The following is a 10,319-nucleotide window of genomic DNA, read 5'->3' as shown; positions in this document are numbered from 1 at the left end:
TTAATTTTCTTGTAATATTACTCCCTCCATTCCATAATATAAGACACAACCACTTTTTTTAATGTTCCATAATATAAGGCATACATGCATATAGACCATTAACTATGATCTCTTCTCCATTAAATTATTACTTTTTTAAAACATCCACTGTCATGTTCTCTAATTCTATTGGATGCATGCATTATATTTATTAGGGTGATCTAAACTACAAGATGATAATAATTATTTTCTTAGTCTTTGGGTTAGAGGTGATTATGCCTTATATTTTAGAATGGGTGGAGTACTATTTACTAATGCTGTCCCGTTTTACCCACCATCGCAAAGCCACGAAGGCGGCGATGGCCGTTGCGTTGGGCCGGCCCAATTCTCTGCTCCGATTCCTCAAACTGTCACCTACCCATGCAGTTAATGCAAACCAACCAAGCAAAAACGCGAGGGAAAGGAGGAGATCAGGAGATGGCGCCGCCGATGGAGCGCCGGTCGCCGTCGCTCGCGGAGTCTCGTCAGTGGACGCGGCGCTTCCTCCGCGGCCTCGGCGTGGACGGGACCCTCCCGGCCGCCGCGGAGCTCCCCGCCGCCTACTCCGCGCTCGTCCGCGGCGTCCTCTCCGCCGCCGTCTCCGTCGTCCCCGCCACCCCGGCCTCGCCGCGCGTCTCCTGCACGCTCACCGTCTCCCCCGCCGCCGTCGTGAGCGCGCCCCCCACCCCTCCACATCTCCTCCTCCGCTGAATCCTATCCTATTCCTGCCCTAGCGTGTCGTGATGACGTCGTCGCTGCTCGATTCCGCGACTTGCAGAACGCGTACAACACGCTCCACGGCGGCATGGTGGCGGCCGTGGCGGAGGTCGTCGGGATGGCGTGCGCGCGCGCCGCGGCGGGCGACAAGGAGATGTTCCTCGGCGAGCTCAGCGCCGCCTATCTCTCCGCCGCCCGCCTCAATGTGAGCACACACTTCCCTCACCCAACTGGCGAACCTGTTTATTTATTTATTTTTTCAGAAAAAAATTGCATCCTCAAGACAAATTTCTTGCACTTATTGGATGCTTCCTACATGGGGAATTGGGGGCAAATTTGATGCTGAATAATCTCCCAATAAATAGGCGCTATTTTTCGGAATGGAAGCTGGAAACAGTTTTAGCCTCACTTCTAGGATGAAGATGTTCTAGGATGAAGATGTTGTACAAGATACTAGTGGTAAATATATTTCAACACTGCAAGAGGGTAAATGATCCAGCTCTAGAACAGGGGAGGGAACTTTGTTTCTAGTATGAACTAAATCATCTACACACAAGCAAGCACATTTTTCAACAGATATAGTAATAAAGTACTTGCCTGCAACATTTGTCACCAAAACAGACGATGAAATGAACATCACACACTGGCTTGATATGGACATAACCCAGGGTTCAATCTTTCATTTTCGGCATTTGTATCGGAGGGTGCCGATATACCGAAATTTTGGAAATTTCGGTCCAAAATTTTGAACAAAATATTGCCAAATTCACATAAAAAATTAAAAATTTCGATTGAAATAATATCATATTGGGAAGGTGAGGATCCGACGGAACCGAAATTTCAGAAATTTTGTTCCGGAATTTTGAACCCTGATATAACCTACCAGCCAATGGATGCTGATGTTGCATAATTTCAGAATTCAGACCTGCTGGGTTTGAATGCATCGTGTTTCCTTTAATGTGTATTAGCCATTCACAGCAAAAGATAGCATTGTAAAACTCGCACCATCATATATCATGCAATAAAGCACAAACAATTCAAGGCACAACATAAAAAACAGACTGCTCTTTTTTAGATACCAGTATACGTGCGTGCAATTAAACCTCAAAATCTTAAAGTCAATATATGAACTGAATATTAAGATTTTGACATGCGAAAATGAGATTATTAGACTAGTCATTCATGTAATTATCTTTTTAATATTTTTCATAGATATATGATTAGAAAAACAATGGTACAACATGTGTGTTAGATACTCAGTCGATGCCTTGAGATAAGTAAAAAGGATACGAGGGAGTAGTATTTCCTGGTAGAGCTCAAGTGTGTGTTAGGTACATCTTGTTGGGGGGCTTTTAGATCTCAAGTGTGTATTTCCTGATGCCCATGTTCTCTTTCTGTTGATACAGTCTGAAGTGGAAGTCGAAGCGCAGATACTCAGGAAGGGCAGATCCGTGGTGGTTACTACGGTTGAGTTTAGGCTCAAGGGCACCAATAAGCTCTGCTACACGTCTCGAGCCACCTTCTACATCATGCCCGTGGCGAGCCTGTGAATATCAATTGCATGGATTGGTAGCAATAACTGTATTTGTGGTGTGCAATTTACACGTTTAACATGTAGAGTATATTGGGTACCATTGCATTGACGGAATAAGTTAAACGCTGTAATTATCAGCCAAATTCGCAGTTTGTACCCCCTAAGCAGTAATTACACAGCTTGCTGGAAATATCGAATTGCTCTGATTTGAGACGGTGAAAGATTAAGGCTGCGTTGCTTACCGTCATACTCCGCCTTTCTAATTTCCAGCTGTCGCTTAAACATCATCGAACAAAGTGCAAAATTTGCTTCAACAGGATTGCAGACAAGGGTATCAAGCACCAAAGGGGTAGAATGTACGTCTACTGCATATTAAGGAGACAGCATGTGCTGTTAACAAAGCTCCAATTCCACAACCATTTTTCTTCTTACAAACCTCTGCATTTCCATGTATTTATTCAACACTTGCTAACACAACGTACATGAGAATCCTCAATTCAAATACTTCCTACAAGGCTAAAATGAGAATCTGCGACACAATTGACTTAGAGAGAAGGAATGTACATCTCTACCGGCATCAAGAAACTGCTAAAACATTTCATTCAGGAGCGAATACTGATCAACCAGCTGTGCATCACCTATACCCCATACTTACACCTGAAGGAACCCATAGCTAAAGAACGCAACTGGAGCATATCAATCCTTCAACAGATTGCTCGTCCTGTGAAACCTAGACGTCTTCTGGACCAAGGTTGCTCTTGATGATGTTGAACTTGCACAGGGGACATGTTGCATTTATGTGAAGCCACTTGTCTATGCAGGTACAGTGGAAATGATGATTGCAGGGGAGTTCTCGAAGTTCCGCACCGTCTTCATAGGGACACAAGCAGATGCAGCACTCCTGCATTTGACAGGTACAAGAGTGGGTTAATGATCGATAAGATACAATACCTCTTAAAATGGCACTAGTTGTATTTGTTTCAATAACTTTGGCCATCCATGAAAATATTGGCATTGCTCCATCTTTCAAGTCAATTTTGCGATATCCAGCATCAGTATGGAGGGCCAGCTTAAACTAGTTTTTTTTCCTCAGGTGAAGGGCAAACTAAATGAGGTAACAATTTGACTAAAAGCTGGAATTGGAAAGTACTACAGGATGCATATACAATTTCAGATATCTTAACAGGAACTTGCTCCATTCCAAGTTTTTTTCCCCAGAGCAGTTCCAAGCTATGTTTTGGTAAAGTACTTGAAGTGCCGTATAGCACTTGTACAGTTTGGTATGGTATCAAATTAAGATCCAAGAAATTAATTGTTAGTTACATATTATACTATTATAGATTTCAACAGCAGCAAGGGGACCGTGTGATTTGTCCACAGTTTTTCTTAACAGAGTAATATACATATGGCTTCAATTCCACAAGCCTGTTCAGCTTCCTTAATTCAGGCATACCTAAATGGGCTTAAAAAATATCACAATCTAACATGTTAATACTTGACCAAGTCACAGAGTCTTCACCATCTGTTAAGTCACCTACTTCACATAATTCCAACTGGGATAACTAAGCTACTAAACTAAACTAGAGTTAGCCTGCTAGGTTAGACTAATGACACTGGCTGGGGTTAGTCACAGACTGTTATGTTGGGGTAAAACAAAATCTCAAGCTCTAAACAAATTTATACCTGAAACAACCATGTTTATCTTCTGCAGTTTGTATAAAGTGCACGAGGGATTTAGCAATCTAGTACTGTATTAGACACAACCTAGTACTATGAATCCAGGACATCTGGCCTCACCATATTCATAGTACTAGTTGTTGTCCAAACCAGTACTCGATTGTTATATTTTGGGACGGAGGGAGTATTAAATATGGTTAGTGAGTTTATGAACAATAGATAGGCATCAATCGATACAATTTTTTCGCATTAACATGCCTAGCTGCTAAGAAATGCTTCTATGATTTTGTGAAGATTAAATGAACAAATTTCAAGCAGCACTCTTGGTACAGAAGTATTCGGTGGTTACAAATTAGATCCTTGACGTCCAATAAACAAAGGCAAGTGCCATGACATTCCAAAGTATCCATGACAAGCTATGTAGTGAGAATAACAATACAGTTGTGCTAACAGAATTTCAGGGGGGAAACTGAAAACTTACAGCATCCTCAGCAGAAAGGAAGTGTTCAACAGGAGGATTGGTGCCACACTCAGTCATTACTCCACCCACAGGTGCTGCAATTCCAGCAACCAGCTTGTCTGCATCACCCATTGTCCGAAATTTGAATTTGGACAGGTTGTTGATGTCCTCTTCAGATGCTCCTTCCTGCTTAAAAACAAACAAATAGTCTCAGTGCAATGAATGTGAGATGATTATTTCTGGATGTATCAGTCCACATACTGTTTTATTAGGCTTATGTCAAGGGGAGATAACTGATTAACAAGAACAGTTCCAGACTTTTGAAAATCATATTTAGCATGGAACATTCAGAAATAATGAGTGATAACTAACTGCCATAGTGAGAAAAGAAACAAAACTACCTTTAAAAGAGTTCAAAACAATGTTGATAGCAGGTCATTGCATGCAAAACCACTCTGAAGTAATACTTCTACTAAAAAGTATTTATACCACAGCAGAAGAGGTTATTCTTTCTTTCAAGACATGGATGTCTTTAAGAGATATAAAATGAACTGTAGACAAAAGTAGAGTGATGTATGTGTAATATAGTAATAATGCTTAAATTGCACAAATAGAACATAAGCAATTGCATTTGGAAAATTGTTTTTGAAGAAAATGTATCTAGAACACAAAGCAGAGACAGGATCATATGATCATCTAAATCTCATCACAACCATTTGAAGAATATATCTGTCCTAAACAAGAACTGGCATACCTGATCAGTTACAGCATATAAGATAGCAATAATGCAAGGCAGGCAGCAACAGACAGCAATGCCAATCACACAGGCCAAGGCAACACAGAAGACTACAAAGAAAACATCAAATGCCAGAAACACAATGGAGAGCCTGCAAAATAATGGGCAATAAGATAAACATCTTAGACTACAGCCACTAATGATAATACATACTATCATTCACATGCCACAGCTACTAAGTGCGTACCAGTAAAGTTGAGGAGCATCATGGGACAAAGCTTGGCCACCTGCAGATATCCAGTAGAACCCAATGATCCACCATATGAAAGAAAACATCGTGTTTGCGGACTCCAGGTGCTTCACAATACTGAACAATATATACATAAAACACTAAGTTTACAGAAACACAATTAAGTTTAAGTATTTAAGCAACCAACTCCTAATGCAAGTTTACGGAAAATGAGAAAATGACAATGTTGAACATGGCAAACAAATCAATAGCATAAATCTACTGATAGTAAAAGTAGTTGATGATACCCTTTTAGCATCTAATTATAAATCAATAGAATTTCCATACATATCATTTGCCTGATTCAGACATAGTTCGTACTTCCATGTTGCCAATTTCAAACACCAACTCAACTCAATGTCATGGGTGGTAAATAGATCACAAAAAACAGGGCTCGACCCATTAGCTCATAACTCTCCCATAGGGTCCAGTGTCCACAGCCCAATGCAAAGAAAATGGAATTCATTCTTGCCCATTCAATTTGCAGTTATCCTATACTAACATATGCCACAAATTCATTGCCTAACAATGCCCACTTTAAAATTGCAAATGCAATAGTATCAACAGCACACTGAAAGATCACATAAGAATAGTTCTAAAAAAGTGAAAAACTAATAGAATAATCTTCGTTTGAGCAATGTAATGTACTCAAGGATGATGAGTTGAAGGCATTACGAAAGACGAATTGCCACATCAAATAAATTTGTTGTTAAAAATCCAAGAAAGAATTTACCATATAAGTAGACACAGTAGCATTTGCCAAACTATTAGTTGAATTGAAGGTAAATCGAAAACTAATACTACAGGCTGCACCAGCACTTCAAAGACAGAAATGAATAAAAAATATAAAACCAACAGAATTCATAATTGACATGGGAATACGATAATTATAGCAATGATGAATCAACGGGAAAAAAAAAACTGTTACATCGACTTGATTCCAGAGTGGAATGCATAAGTTCGAGATACTTTTAATAGCACATATCTACTAGGATTACGAAGTGTTTTGGGGGTTGATCCGAGCAAACCCTCACCTGAGCTTGAAATCCCCATCAGCCGCAGCCCCCTGGTCCGCCCCAAAGCCGCCGCCGCGCGCCTCCCGGCGCCGCCTGTACTCGACGGTGACGCAGAGGACGTGGAAGAGGCACTGGAGCACGTACCCGGCGAGCCAGACGCGGAGCGGCACCGAGGGGGACTCCGGGAGCGAGGCGGCGAGGACGGCGGCGGCGACGGCGACGAAGGCGAGGTTCCAGAGCACGTCGAGCACGACGACGGGCTTGGAGTAGGCCCAGTCGGTCTGGCGCTCCTCGAGGTGCTCCGCCGCCGTCTCCCGCACCGCCACCGACGGCTCCCGCATCAGGCGGCGGCTCCCCGTGCGGCCCAGGAACCGCGCCGCGCCGCGCAGCCCCGGAAGCAGGCGTCCTCCGCCTCCGCCGCCGCCGCTGCGGCGGTCGGGGGACGTCGGGGAAGGGAGGAGAGGGGAGGACGGGGAGGCGTCGCCGGAGCGCGGCGGGGAGGCGGCGGACGCCATGGCTGGAGATGAGATGAAACCCTAGCTCTTCTCTTGTCTCTCTTTCTGATCAATTTCTTGAGGAGAAGAAAAGAAAATTAGTTGGGTTTTTTTTGCTCGTGCTCTCGTGGTGTTGTGGACTAGTCGTCATCCAGCGCTGGCTGGCTTGGCTGGCTGGCTGTTGTTTAATTCCCATTTAGGCAGGGTTTATTTATCACGTCTTTTGTCCACTTGTCATTTCAGGTCACGGCAGTTTTTTCTTTTTTCAGATGACAGGTCACACCAGATTTGATAGTAAGATATTTGTGGAAATTTTACAGGAATTTGTTATGTACACGTAAATATTCGAAAAGGAATCACGGGTTCTAAACGTGGCTGTAACTTTGAGAAGGAAAATAATCAATGGCAACAATTATTTATATTAGAGAGGAACTTCACGAGAGGAGGAGCAATGGGTGCAATTATTTATAGTATTTAAATGATGTTCACAACTCAATTTATTATGAAGATAGCAAAATGAGTCGTTGTGTGTACTCCCCTAAAAAGGGTTAATTGGATCCATGTCATTGCAAATATGGCAAATTAAAAAAAAATACCACTACTATTCGTGTTATCAGCTGGATGCCACTGAAAATTTTTAAAATTGAAACCATATCACTTCGTCGCTCTTTCCGTCCTCCCCGTTACTCTTTCTGTCCTCCCCGTCCTCTCTCACGCCGCATAGCGTCGCCGCCGGGAGAGGAGCATGAGGAGCGAGATGGGGCTCCACGAGCTTGGCCCCAGCAGCGCACGCACGGGGAGGCTTGCCTTCATCTCCTCCCAGTCGTGTCGTCCTATATCCTACTCCATTCCCGAACCGAGCAAGTCGAGGGAGAGAGCGCTCCAATGTCTCCATTCTCCAATGTCTCCGTGGATGCCTTCATCTTTTCCTTGTTCCATCATCTCCTCACCACACCGGTTCCATCCCCGCTAACCTCGCCCATTTTCATGCTATGGATGATCGCGAACGCGACCACGCCACCGCGGCTCGGGAGCGCGCACCGAACACCGCCTCCATGACGTCGTTGCCATTCCGGCCAATGTGAACCTAACCAAGCCGAGCTCCTTCGCCAGTAGCCTAGCCCCGATGTCCTCTTCAAGATGCTCCAAGAACCATATGGATCGGTGCACCAAGGAGGGAGATCGGCGTCTTCTTCCTCGACTCCGACCGATGGCCACAATCTTCAATTCCTATTGCTTCGGTGAGCTTCGTGTCGATTCCTTGTGCATGAACCATCCTTGTGACCTCACTAACGAGAACCATCCGCATGCACGCCGGGTCTTGGAGGGAATCAAACCGCCGCCGACTCGTCGGAGTCCGGAGCCGCCGCCAAGCCATCCCGCATGCTGCCACCGCCGTGCTCCGCTGGTCGGCGCGTCGTTGCCCCTGCCGTCGTTGTCAACGAAGGAGGCAGCGCGAGGTCGGCCGCGGCGGTGGTGGTAGGATGAGGGCAGCGTGACGGTGAGGATGGTGGCGTGAGAGAGGACAGGGAGGATAGAAAGAGTCACGTAGAGGCATAGTTCCAATTTTAAAAATTTTCGGTGCCATCCAGCTAATAACGTAAATAGTAGTGGCATTTTTTTTGATTTGTCACATTTGCAGTGGCATGTATCCAATTAACCCTATAAAAAAGAATCAACCTCTAACTACAAATCAATCATTTTTTAGATTCACATTAAGGATTTTTTTTCTTTTTTTTCTACGGAGTGTGTAGGTCCAAAATTGTTAAGTTTGAGTTGTCATGTTGCTAAATTTGAAATTTGTGGTAATAGATTATAAATTTGTAAAATCCATGGTGATCCAAATTACAATTATTTTAGCAAATGTTGGTTTGACTTTTTTTTTAAAAAAAGAGAGAATTAAACACATGAGAAAACTTCGTTGGGGTGAATGTTTTTTACTCCCTTTAGTCATATATATAAGGCCCTTAAAAATGTTTAGGACAAAGATTTGGTTAAACTTTTGAAGATTTTGTCAGAGTATGGAACTTCCCTAACGGGGAAGTGAGCACTCCCCCTTAAGAGATTCAGCCAGGAGATGGTTTCAAGCCATGGTCCAAATCACGTGCAAGGGATAAACCCCATGGATTATACAGGTTCCGGTCACACGGGTGTGTAATACACTACTCCTGTGCTTAGATTATGGATGGATGGTGGAATAGAGTTACAATGCATGAAACTGAAAATATAAGGGCGTATGCTAGCTTGCTGGAATGTGAACCCTCTTTCCGTTGGCATCGATTCTCTTTTTATACCCTAGGGGTGTCTACAATGTCGATATATATGTGCGGGAGTAGGCTCTACTCCATTAAATTTGTCATGGTTGGTCTTTGTTGATGTCCCTCAATCCGACTGAGGGGAATGTTCTCTCTTGTTGACTAACGGAAGAGGAGCGCCGAAGTGAAAAAAGCACCTTTGCCCCTACTATTTTGTGGGCCCTCCTTCGTGACATACGGTATAGACACCCTTATGTTCCCCACGTTGTCAACGGGATGCGTACAAGGCGTACATCATATCGTCATTAATGCAAGGGAGTGGTTAAAGCTACCCCTAGTCCTGTCAGCTTCTCCTTAAAGTAGTTGCGCTCCTCATGTGGTTCCTGGGGCATGGGACAAGCTCAGGCCCCCTCCCGGGATATGAAGAGTGCTCGGGATCTGAAGATTGTTGGGCTTCACCTCTGGGTGGCCATTGTGCCTGGTCGTCCTTGGTACCGGGGCACCTCACCTACTTGGGGCACCCCCTGGAGCCAGGGGTGTTCTCATCACATGTACTGATCTTAGTGCCTTGAAGATATAGATATTGTATGTCTAGATGTGTTCCATAGTGCCCCAGTGACCCAAGGGAGATGGGGACCCAGCCGTTCTCATATCCCCCGGCCCACAACTTTGATCGTAAATTCTATTTTACAAAAGTTAAAAAAATCGTACTTTTCTGGGCAAATCTGTGCATATTATTTTCCTTCTTTTTGAACTAAGCGTTCTAGGAATTATTGATGGTTAAAGTTTCAAAAGTTCGATCAAATCATATCGTCAAATATTTATAACCGGACAAAGTATATTTGTTAGAAAGCAGTCTATTGGAAACGTTGATATTGCAAACTGTGGTTGAATCTTTTTCCTCCTATAACTTTCAATTAATTAAATCAAACGGTTGAGGAATTTATTAGTAAAAAATATGTAAGTAGTTTTAAGTATGCACAAACAGTACTCCATATAATAATGCAACTCCAATTTGATATTTCACAAGACATCCACTTTTGAAAGATGGGAAAACCTCCATAAATGGCAAAAACAACTAAAAAAAATCATACACTACTCTTGGATCACTATTTGTTTTCTA

At 43.4% G+C, this 10,319-nt stretch overlaps 2 protein-coding genes across 3 annotated transcripts; one reads left to right on the top strand and one right to left on the bottom strand.

Annotated features, from left to right (window-relative positions):
- Nucleotides 1-412: 412 nt before the first annotated feature.
- Nucleotides 413-2,490, top strand: LOC9270261 (uncharacterized). Its single transcript, XM_015792370.3, has 3 exons — nucleotides 413-687; nucleotides 797-940; nucleotides 2,142-2,490. The coding sequence occupies exons 1-3, from the start codon at nucleotides 457-459 to the stop codon at nucleotides 2,283-2,285; spliced, it is 519 nt and encodes a 172-aa protein (XP_015647856.3). The 5' UTR covers nucleotides 413-456; the 3' UTR covers nucleotides 2,286-2,490.
- A 126-nt stretch (nucleotides 2,491-2,616) lies between these two features.
- On the bottom strand, nucleotides 2,617-7,045 carry LOC4343169 (E3 ubiquitin-protein ligase At1g12760). Of its 2 annotated transcripts, none has more exons than XM_015792368.3 (5): nucleotides 6,466-7,045; nucleotides 5,390-5,509; nucleotides 5,161-5,293; nucleotides 4,428-4,595; nucleotides 2,617-3,170 (listed from the first exon to the last, which is right to left on the bottom strand). In XM_015792368.3, the coding sequence occupies exons 1-5, from the start codon at nucleotides 6,960-6,962 to the stop codon at nucleotides 3,000-3,002; spliced, it is 1,089 nt and encodes a 362-aa protein (XP_015647854.1). In that variant the 5' UTR covers nucleotides 6,963-7,045; the 3' UTR covers nucleotides 2,617-2,999. The 2 variants fall into 2 exon arrangements, with proteins under 2 accessions (XP_015647854.1, XP_015647855.1); XM_015792369.3 differs by having other exon boundaries at nucleotides 4,428-4,592.
- Nucleotides 7,046-10,319: the final 3,274 nt, after the last annotated feature.

The sequence above is a fragment of the Oryza sativa genome, chromosome 7, assembly GCF_034140825.1.
Source record: "Oryza sativa Japonica Group chromosome 7, ASM3414082v1".
Classification (NCBI taxonomy): Eukaryota; Viridiplantae; Streptophyta; class Magnoliopsida; order Poales; family Poaceae; genus Oryza; species Oryza sativa.
Note: the sequence above shows the minus strand (reverse complement) of the source record. Positions and strands in the feature narration are given on the sequence as shown.

Coding starts and splice junctions, on each gene's coding strand:
- LOC9270261 (XM_015792370.3), top strand. CDS start 457: ATGGCGCCGCCGATGGAGCGCCGGTCGCCGTCGCTCGCGGAGTCTCGT. Junction 688..796: donor CCGTCTCCCCCGCCGCCGTC/GTGAGCGCGCCC, acceptor CGCGACTTGCAG/AACGCGTACAACACGCTCCA. Junction 941..2,141: donor TCTCCGCCGCCCGCCTCAAT/GTGAGCACACAC, acceptor CTGTTGATACAG/TCTGAAGTGGAAGTCGAAGC.
- LOC4343169 (XM_015792368.3), bottom strand. CDS start 6,962: ATGGCGTCCGCCGCCTCCCCGCCGCGCTCCGGCGACGCCTCCCCGTCC. Junction 4,596..5,160: donor TATATGCTGTAACTGATCAG/GTATGCCAGTTC, acceptor TTTGTTTTTAAG/CAGGAAGGAGCATCTGAAGA. Junction 3,171..4,427: donor TCCTTTCTGCTGAGGATGCT/GTAAGTTTTCAG, acceptor TGTCAAATGCAG/GAGTGCTGCATCTGCTTGTG.